We start from the raw sequence: 10,710 nt of genomic DNA on the forward strand, positions 1-10,710 counted from the left end.
TGCAGACAAAATCAGGGCTCTAGCAAAGGTCACAGCCATGTCTCTTAAGTCGTCTTGCAGTCTATGGGAACCGTGGCCAGGTCAAGGGAGAAAGCATGGGGAAAACAGCAGGGGGCGGGGGGAAAGCTGCATTTTTTCCGGAGATGTTTATATGTGCCTAATTAAGGTTGGATCTCAAAGAAAGCAGATACATTTTTAGTATCCCATTGAGTCTGAACAGGCAGCTATAAGACCCAGAGACACATGTTATGCTTATACACACAAACAAGATTTTTATTGTTAACATCAACGAACACAGATGGAAGAATATTCATGTGCCAAGGACATATTGCTCACAAGATCACAAAATGGCTGTTGATTTGTATTCGTAAATGATTTGGTGAATCACTACATGTCTTGAGTGAAATAGATATATATAAAAAAGAGATTTCTGAAGCTTCATTTCCATTTGGACTCTCGTGATACCATCCCGGGAAGGAGAAAACAGAAGCTTTGAAGTTAATGCTCACACACTTTTATGGATAGCCTGATTCCACCCAAATGAACACCTACTTTCCCATCGCCCACATTTTAAGTAGCACACAAAGAAAGCATGAGAAACACTGATTTGGCTCTATGATTTGCCTCATGAGAGGCTTTTTTTTTTTTTAATTTTTTTGAGTTTTAAAAAAAATCCTCCGTCAAGCTGTCCAGGGTACTTGATGACGTCACGGAAGCAAAGTGTTTCCTAAGCAACTCCAGGGCCCTGTTATTTCTGGCTTGCAGAGCCTTCTCAGCTCTCAGCTCGTTCTTGATGGCGTCCAGCTCCCCGCGGATCTTTTCCATCTCTAGCTCATAATACAGTTTCATCTCTTCCTTCAGGAGTGCGTTTCCGATCTCTGTCTGACGCTTGAGTCTCCTAACGGCCTCTTTTAAATCTCGGTTCTCTAGGCTCAGCCTGTGGATGAGTTCTTTGGCTTGCTGGAGCTCTTCGGTTAGGTTCTGGACATTTGTCGCTTTCTCAGATAGGTCATTTCTTAAAGCTTGAAGCTCCCAGTCTTTCTTCGAAGTTTCTCCCCCTGTTTCCTGAAACTTGAGGGGTTTGGCGGAGACTTCTTTTTTGGAGTTCAAAAGTTCTTTTTCAGCATTTTCAAATTCCTCTTCTATTTTCCTACATTTCATGTTAAGTTCTTCCAGTTCTTCATTCAAAAGATTCAGGCGAAGTTTTGGAGACATTCCTTCGGTAAATTTCTTCTTTATGTCTGGTCGGGGTAGGATTGGTAATTCCTTTGTACTCCAGGTAGAACGGTCTTCTGTGCTGTTAAAGCTTTCTTCGGTCACCACATCCAAATTAGATGAGTCACAGGAGACAGAATTTGTGTCTGCTTCGTTTTTTGAAATGTTTATCTTTCTCTCTCTTAAATTTGGTTCTTGTTCTTTTTCATTTAGTTGAGAAATAAATTCTTTCCTCTTAAATTTATTTTCTTCTTGAAACTTTCTACTAGACAAATTATAAATTCCTTCTATTCTATTGGCTTTATCTAAAGTCATTTGTTCAGAAGAAGATTCAGGCTGAGAAGCCTCATCTAGAACATCCTGTGCACTAAAGAAAGGAGCAAACATATTCTCCTTCCAGTGTTTTCTTCTAGCGTCCATTTCTCCAGGTACGTCTTCCAATTCCTGAAAAACAAAATTTAAAATCAAGGCACACTGTTTACACTGGCAGCTGGTGTAATGGGAAGAACTACTTGTAGTGGCTCACGGGGGAAAGAACCTCAATAGTGGAGGACGAGCTTCAGGTCCCTCTTTTATGAACTGAACACCAGTTACGTGTCACAGACTCTTCCAGCGTTAAACTTCTCTGTTGCTATGCAGTATAATCAATCAACGGACACTTTGGGCTATTTACTGTAGAGAAAACGTTTCTATGAGAAAGCAACCGTACACATGAAAATGAACTGCTTCTAAAGAATAAAAGTGATTTCAAATTAACAGGTTAATATTAATAGTAGGTTACTACCTGTGCTTCCAATGTGCTTGGTTTTTTTTTCTAGTTCTTTTACATTGGACTATTTATTCATTCTTTAAAGTGACTAAAACATCAGGGCTTAATGCAATGTGAGCTGCTTTTGGTAAAGTATACCATGCAGACTTCCTTGTGAGTAACTCTGCCAAATGCCCTTCTGTCTTGACCTGCAAATTCCTGCTATTCCAGTCTTGGGCTTTGCTTTTAGGCAAGACTGCCAAGTGTACAGAATTCTATCCATTTTGACAGCAATTTCATGATGAGAACCGAATGTCAATGAGTGAAAATATCCATGCCGCCGAATGTGTTCTTCTCGAGATACTGACCCCAGGTGTAGTTTTCAGGTGAAAACATGACATACCAAATCGCAACCAACTTTCCCAATTTCTAAAAATTAGAGGATATTTATTTGTTCCAAGAGGAGTCTTCCCTATTCAAAGAGAATCCATAACACACAGCTTTCCTAACATACGGAAATGTCTGATCAAATATAACTACTTCTCAGAGTAGGGAGGAAGAAGAACCCAAGCAACACACTGAAAGGCCACTGACATCTGAAACCACCAAACCAGCAACTGCAGTGACTGCCAAAGGGGGAGAAAAAGAAGGGGGTCCCTTTCTGCGGTTTATACATTCACTTGCTGCAATGCATTTGCAGCATCACCACTGAGAAAAATCAAAGGATGCCTGCATCTCTTTTTCCCATGCACACAAATACAATTTTATCTTGGCAACTCTGAAAATGGCAATTGCTGCGTTCCTTTTTTAAAGTAATATTTGCTTTACTATTATTCAAGATTATAATGTTGTAATATTATTTAGTATGTAATACATATTTACATAACATTGCATATAATTTAAAGATTCTAATAGTAGTGGAAGCTCTTTGTAGAATTTTGGAAAATACAGAAAAACACAAAAAACAAAAGGAATCTCCCTCATAATCCCATGGCTCTGAGATAACCACTTTTTGGTATATCATCTCTCCAGTATGTTTTCTTAACACCAGTAGTTTAAATGTTAGGTTTCCCTTGTTATGGTAAGAGAGTAAACTTGCTATCGTGTACTGAACATGCCTAATCCCACCCAAGAAAGAGGGAAGGGACTCGCTATCCCCAAGGGTACATTCCCCACCAGCAACTACTTGGTTTTGAGGAAAGGGAAAGATACAGATATTCAGTGAAGGTGTTAGAATGATTGGTTCAAAAGCCATAAACCAAGCTTTATTTAAGTTTGGTTAACCAGACCACAGTAATAAGCGGAGATTTGAAATTCATGGTATATGTTTGCCATTGAAGCATCATCTCCTTTCTCTTGAAATAGTCCTTTCTGACTTTTATTATTCTACTAAATCACCACCCAGAAGCATCTATGCTCTATCCTTCCTTAAAGGGGAAGATCATCCTAACCCTGGTTTCTCTCCTCTCTTAGGAATATGAATGCAAACGGCTGGGAGTTATCATGGTGGTCAGAAGAGAAAGGAACAGAGGAAAGATAGAAGACAGTGAAGCTAATTGCCAGTCACATTTTTTAGCAGTCACAGTTTCACCAGACAATTCTGTAAAAGACACAAATGCTTCTAATCAGGTAGCAATGGGAGACAATGGGAGATTCCTTGTACCTAACTCTGGATGAAAGGCACTGGGAGATTGATCGGGAAGGGAGGTGTGCAAGGGGGCAAGTAAGGTATTCCTGTATTCCTGGACATAGTGATAACGACATAACTGTATTCCTGGAGATAGTGATAACGAGAAATCTGAGATTGAGATCTGGGTACAGAAAAAGGTTAAAACAGAAAAAACTCTTTTCATTAATAAGTTTGCACCCTGAGAAAGTGACTTCTATCTCCAACCCTCCCATAAATCTCTGGCAAAAACATACACGCGTTTTTTTTCTCTTCAATTTCACTACCTTTCTTCCTTGAGCCTCCGTACACTTTCCTGATACAGTGAGTGCTTCTCAAAGAACTGGGAAGAGTCCAGTTATTTTATAAGCGAGGCTCAGAGACGTCAGGTGACTTGAGCGAGTGCACACAGCCTATAGTGGTAAAACTGAGACCCTGTCTCCCAGGTCAGTGCTTGCTCTAAAATTCCTCTTTATTCTTCTGCTAGGTTTCATTCCACAAACTGAAAGAAAACAACCCGCTATTTTCAGAGCTTAGGTACTTTTTTTAAAGGGCCACAAAAGGAGAGAGGAAAAATGAAGGGGGGAGGGTAAGGAGAATTGCATGTCACATATCAAAGGACAGAAAGAGAAAGGTTTGAAAAGCCTTCTGGAATTTCCCTCCCATGGCTTACACAGGACAGGGTCAAGGGGTCTCTGAGCTGCCTCTTTCTTTCTTTCTTTTTCTTTCTTTCCTCTTTCTCTCTTTCTTTCTTTTTTTTTTTTTTTTTCCTCTTTCTTTGGCAAGATATTCTTGAAGGGCTTGTTCCCAAATCTAGTCACAGAGTGTGGCAAAGCGCAGACTGGGGGGTAAAAGCTGCCAGTCTCATTTTCTCTTCCCAAACTGCACTGTTTGTTTTTTATGCAGAACAAGTATGACATTAGTATTCTCTGGCAAGGCCAAGGAATATGCTTTGAAACAATGACGTTCCTCTACCCTGCCAGGGCAGCCATTTTGCTCTCAATAAACTTGATTGGGTAATTTGTCGCAGCATAGGGCAAATCAAACCAGAAGCCATTACTGGAAGTATAAGCATGCCTTTTTAGTGGGTCAATTGTGAATATTTATTACTGTAACTGCCTCCCTAACACTACATTGGTCACTGAAGGACTAAAGGGTAAGGGAAGGAGGTCCAAGAGAGATGAAAAATTGGAAGAAACAAACAAGCCAGAACACAGGAAAACAATATAAAGTCATGTGGCAAAAATACCATTAATGGTCCTCTAAGACAGCAATCCCCCAGAAGTCCTTGGGACTGCGCTGTTAAGACAAGGGTGTCCATAATACGGCGACATCTATTCATTTGTGCCTGACATAAATTAATAACAGACTCCTGATCGTTCTAGTTAGTGTCTCTCTGAAAACATCACCATTTCTCCTCTGGTGACTTTCTTTTTTCGGTGGCAAAGTAGTAGGGCATTTTGGTGGAGTAAGGGATCTCCTGACTCATGGAAGTGGTTTATATTCATCTAAAGAATTTGGGAACCACTGATAAAATAAATTGCAAATAAATTTATAATGTAATGTGATGTAACATAAAAGAATTGTTGAGAGCTAAGCAAAGAGTGATCATTTATTATGGATCTTTAGGCAAACCATGCCATAAAAATCATAGGTGAACACACAGCTATCCTCGAAGAGCTCCAGAAAATAATGCACTGCTATTTGCCGTGAAAGGAGAAACCCACAAAACCATCTCATTTCCATTTTCAAGGTAGGGGGCCCTGGGGAATAGACTCATATTAATGTGGATAAGTGGTTAAATATGTGAAATCTAATTATTTGTTTTCTAAAACATTCATTTTTTAAATCACATGCTTTAGGGAAATTTGCTTAGCTAAAAATCAAAGACCTTTTTTTTTTCCCCCCCGTTGCCTTATCTCATTTACATTGGAATTTGATTTCAAACTTTCAGGACCATCTCTTTTGCATAAATCTACATCTGTCTGCAAAATGCGATCATTCTTCCAGGCAGGGGTAGGCAGGGACTGGGAAACAGTTCTGGAAAACCTCCAGAGGTTTCCCCCACCCCCTCCCCTCGTCAGAGTATTTCATCCCAAACAAACTTCGTAAATTGGGAATGGCAGTTGCAAAAGGTCATCTCCAACCTGGGACGGTCAAACTGTTGTCACGGCACTCAGCCCCCCAGCCACCCTCGACTAGAGGCGTGGCTTGTAGTCACAGCCCAGGAGCAGTAAGGGGAAGACAAAGGGCCCTTCTTAGCACAGGGAACTTTTCCCCATTATTCTTGGATGGTTTCAGTTCTCCCAACCCTCAGAAAAACTGCTTGGCCAAAATAAGGAAGGAGAAAAAAAAAAAAAAAAAGTCTGCTACAAAGAAAGTCACTGGCCTGGCTTCTTTGCTCAATTGTCTGATCTGTTCTCACTTAAAAGCAGTAGTTCTCGATCTTTTTTTCTGCCTCCACTGTTCCCAGGCACAAAGCACTACCATCATTACCCTCTCTCCTTATTTGAGAAGATTCTGGCCCCTCTAGGGGAGCTTCTCCATTCTCCACCCTCTTGAGAACCACTGGCTCGCAGAAAAATGTTAAATACCAAAATGAGGACCCAAATGAAGTGTCTGAAGTCAAGGTGGGGGAACACGTTGTTAGCGTGCAAAATTGTGGGGACGAAGGAAAAGGAAGTTCTTGCGAAAGGAACTGAGTGTGAGGATTATAGTGAAAAAGTCCTGAGGGGTGGCAGGTATCTTGACTCCCACACTTTAGAACAATGGGAAAACTTACCTTATGTGAGCTTCAGTTTCTCCCAGTATAAAATAGGGACAATAGATACCCATTTCACAGGTGGTTAAGAGAAACGAATAAAAACAAAAAACGGAAGCAACTGTAGTCTACTGTAAACAACAGGTTTTGTTCTTTTTCAGATTTTCCTTACCCTCCTTTGGAACAGAAACCAGCCAGTCAAACAACCCAACCCTTCTCCAAAGAGATGTGCTCCAAAGTTGTCAGCCTGAAGTTATCACACCCCAGAAAGAGTCAGTTTGGGGGGGGGGGAATGTAGGTGCTATTAAAACAAGCAGTGAGGACCCTAAACTCAAATCTTACATTAATATAGCATGCATCCTCAGGGCAGGCCAGCCCCAAATCCCGAAGGTGGCCGATGCCCCCACATTTCTGAAGCTAAAGTGATTCTAAGGTAGTCTTTTCCACAACTGGAGATATTTGCATTTTATCTCCAGTTGCTTTACCCGGAACTTTCCAAATGCCCCAGTGTTTTTCAGAGCCTCCAATAACTTCTTAGAAATATCACAGTTGGAGTACCAATTTGAGTATTAGCGAGGATGACTCTGCACTCTCAAGTTTTTCCCATGCTGCTTCGACAGCATTTCATCATACTTCTACTTCGCTGATACACTGTGATCTCCTGGCATCCTATTCTTCTTTGTTTCCCTACACATAGTAACCACCAACAAATATCTGTTGAATGAGCGAGCCTGAATATTCTCTCTGGAAATTCTATAATGCTGCAATTCTAACCGAGTTTTTGTACATACTTATAATTTCTCCTCTGGTTTATGCAATAGTATTTTGGGGAACATGGGAGGATTTTTTATTTTTATTTTTATTTTTTTCCCTCAAAGTTTATTTGGCTTAGCGAAAGTCTCCAGGACACTTTTTCTTTTGTATTTTCGTGAGGCTTTTTTGAGATTCTACTGACAATGCAGATTAACAATCTAGTTACAAGGTTGCAGACTCGATGTTGGGTCAGGCTCTGGGCTTCTGAACACCAACAGTAACAAGATACCAGCCAGCACAACGGTACTTACACTCTCCGACGTCCAAGGTCTTCTGTTGGATGCCGTTGTTCTCCTTCTCCAGCTTGAACTGAAAATAAAATCCCCACAGCATAATTAGAAAATATAATTAACCAGAATGCCCAAATCCGTGTTTATATCTGAGATGTAGCTTAAAATGACAAGTGATATACTTAGAATGCCGTGTGGCCTATCTAAAATGTGATGCCAGACACTTTGAAGCAAGTTTTCTTTTTAACTTGCCAACCCACTTTCCCAACTGTCATGCCACCAAGTCTTGCGTCCCCAAGCAATGCAAATACCAAATAGGACAAGAACCATGGTGGCAGGTTATTCCACACGGTATCTCCCAGCCTTTAGCACCTACTGAGCAAATGGGCCACTGCTAGTGACCACAGGAGCATGCTTGTTATTAATGAGCGTGCCAAGAGCCACGTTAGCAAAGGGCTGGAGCCTGGGCCTTGCCTCCCTCCCTCGGAGTCGGGTTAATTTGTGAAATCATTAAAAAGGCAAGCGATCTCGATTTTTCTTTGCCTTCATCTTTCAGGGTCCTAACATTTGAGCCAAGTGCTCACTTCACGGGACAAATCGTCTTCCCTATTGTTTGGCAGATACTGAGAGTGAAGCAAAGTACCATTGAAAACTGGGCCCTGTAAACTGTTTTTACCCTCCAATTCTTTGTTAATTGGCGTCAAACTATTCCTTGTAGAAGAAAAGATACGGAGTCACCTTAATTCCAAAGGCTGAGTACTTTATTAGTATGGAAGTCACATTCGTGCTATAAAGCTGTATCTATGCATGCATAGTTTGGGGGTTTTCTCGGTAAATGGTTCACAAACTCCTGCTATCCCTGCCTCCAGTGGGGAGAAGGGGGCTCGGGTCTGGGCGCTCCCTGCCACCTCCCCAGTCCCTACCCTCTGGGGGGGGAGTGGGGGGGCGGAGGGAGAGGGCAGCGGGGAGGCCTGACCCCACTCCTCCTTCCGCACCCCACTCCCACACCCTGTTCCCCGGGCTCCCTGGCGCTCGCCAGCTCCCGCCCCGGGTTCGGAGGAGAGCCGAGAGCCGCAGTGGGGGGTGGGGGTGGGGGGTGGGCGGTGGTGGTGGTGGTCCGCGGTGGCGGGGGGGGGGGGGCGCGGGGCGACCGGGTGCTTCCGCCCGGGGTCCCTCAGCGGCGAGTCCGGGGCAGCCCCGGCGCTCCCGCGCGCGCACGTACCTGGAGACGTGGGTGGGGTCCGGCGGGCCCTGGCCCCTCTTCCCCGAAGCCAGGCACCACCGGCGGGCGGCAGCCCTGGACTCGGCGCTGGCCACCGCGACCCGGCCGGGCCGGCGCGGGGCAGAGCCTCTGCAGTGCAGCGCCAGCGCGGGCCGCGCCGTTGCCTAGCAACTGGCCGGCCGGATTTAAAGGGACCGGGGCTCCCGGGCCCCGCGCCGCGCGCCGGCCGCTGCCTGCCGCCAGTCGGAGCCCGCCCGGGCTCTGAGCATGCCCGGTGGGGCGGGCACAGCGGCGGCGGCGGCCCGCCGGCGATGGGAGCTCGATCGGCCGAGGGCTGAGTCAGGGTGGGAAGGGGCGAGAAAGTGCGAGGCGGCCCCACCCACCGCGGGCTTATTACGGAGGGTCTGAGTGACTCACAAAGCCACCTGGACGCGGCGACTGTGCGGGGAGGAGGGCGTGGCACAGAGCTCATCCCGAGGCCTGCCGTTTAGTGGCCTGACTTTGGAGAGGGTTAGCTCGGGAAAGTGGCCTGGCTGTGCTTCAGGGCCCCTAACGATGTGGGAACTGCACCCTGCCGCCCACCCCCACGCTCACCCCTGCCCCTCTGCACAATGGTCTGGCCGGAATTTCTGCCTCTGGCGGGGGTTCTAAGGGCCCCTGTGTCCCGAGAGCATTGTCCCCCGTTGTGCCCCTGGGGGAGGCTGGGCTTGTGTCTCTGGTAGCTCAGGCCTCCTCATTTGTCACCGGGAAACAACATCCCCCAAACCACTGCTGCACCCATGTGTGTGTAAAATCTATTGGGGGCACTCAGTCCTACACCACTGCTCTCTTCTAGCTTCAAAGTTTGCTCCCAGCTTCCGGCATCTGGTTGGGGGATCAAGCCCATGTTCTTCATTATGTTAGAGACTCCAGTCCCGGTGTTTGGCTGAATAAATGTTCTTCTCAGACTGGGATTAGCCCGGTTGTCCGCTGCTGATTCTTCCATCACCAAATTGGTCACACACACTGATAACACACGGTGGCTCTGGGCCGATCTGGACGCAGCTGGGCCTGACCAAACGACAGACCCAGCAAAGGCTGTGGGGCCTGGAACAGAGCGGGTTTGGGGCGGAGGGGGGGGGGGTTCAAGACTGTAATAATTGTGACTTTTAGGAAGGCTCATCCCTATTTTCTAGAAAGGAAACATTGGCTCTGGAATCTCAAGTGAAAGGTTTAAGCACGTTGGAAAAGGGACAGTCTAATTTCTCCAGCCCCAGCAAGGGACTGATTTAGAAACAGTGCCAGGATACATTTCGAAATTTCAAAACTTCTTGAGAACCGGATCTAACAGGTGTTTGGGAGCTGGCAAAGTTGCATTCAGAAGCCCTGAGGCCTAGTTCTCAGTCTCCTTTTTCCTCCTTAGAGAACCAATGTCAACCAACAGGGGTTGGAGGCAGGAAGAGGCCTAAAGTCATGGGTGTTTTGTTATGGACCCTGTCAGAATTAGTTTGTGGGATTCTGACAAAACCTCTTTTCTCCATATTAAGTCTCCACATTGCCTCACATTTATCATTTCTGTTTTAATTATTTTAAAAGGGTTCCACTTATTTTTTTTTTAAAGATTTTATTTATTTATTTGACAGAGAGAGAGACAGCGAAGAGAGGGTACACAAGCAGGGGGAGTGGGAGAGGGAGAAGCAGGCCTCCTGCAGAGCAGGGAGCCCGATGCGGGGCTCGATCCCAGGACCCTGGGACCACGACCTGAGCCGAAGGCAGACTCTTAACAACTGAGCCACCCAGGCGCCCCCACTTATTTTTGCTTGGTATAGGATCCCTTATTCATGTAATAAAAGAATCTTAATAGCTCTGTGCCTCAGTTTCCTTGTTTGTACAATGGGAATAATAATTGTGCCTAGCTCATAGGAGCGTTGTGAGGATTAAGTGAGTTAATACTTTCAAAACCTTCAGAGCAATGCCTGACACATAGCAAACTCTATATAAATGTTTGCTATTAGTATTAGTATTAGAATTATCTTCTTTTATAAATTCATTACCTCCCTAAAAATATAAATATAA

General features: G+C 44.8%; 1 protein-coding gene across 1 annotated transcript; it reads right to left on the bottom strand.

Moving 5' to 3' along the window:
* Window positions 1-215: 215 nt before the first annotated feature.
* Window positions 216-8,799, bottom strand: CCDC160 (coiled-coil domain containing 160). Its single transcript, XM_032428378.1, has 3 exons — window positions 8,656-8,799; window positions 7,455-7,512; window positions 216-1,659 (listed from the first exon to the last, which is right to left on the bottom strand). The coding sequence occupies exon 3, from the start codon at window positions 1,633-1,635 to the stop codon at window positions 664-666; it is 972 nt and encodes a 323-aa protein (XP_032284269.1). The 5' UTR covers window positions 1,636-1,659; window positions 7,455-7,512; window positions 8,656-8,799; the 3' UTR covers window positions 216-663.
* Window positions 8,800-10,710: the final 1,911 nt, after the last annotated feature.

Source organism: Phoca vitulina, unplaced genomic scaffold (assembly GCF_004348235.1).
Source record: "Phoca vitulina isolate PV1807 unplaced genomic scaffold, GSC_HSeal_1.0 scaffold39, whole genome shotgun sequence".
In the NCBI taxonomy this organism is placed as follows: Eukaryota; Metazoa; Chordata; class Mammalia; order Carnivora; family Phocidae; genus Phoca; species Phoca vitulina.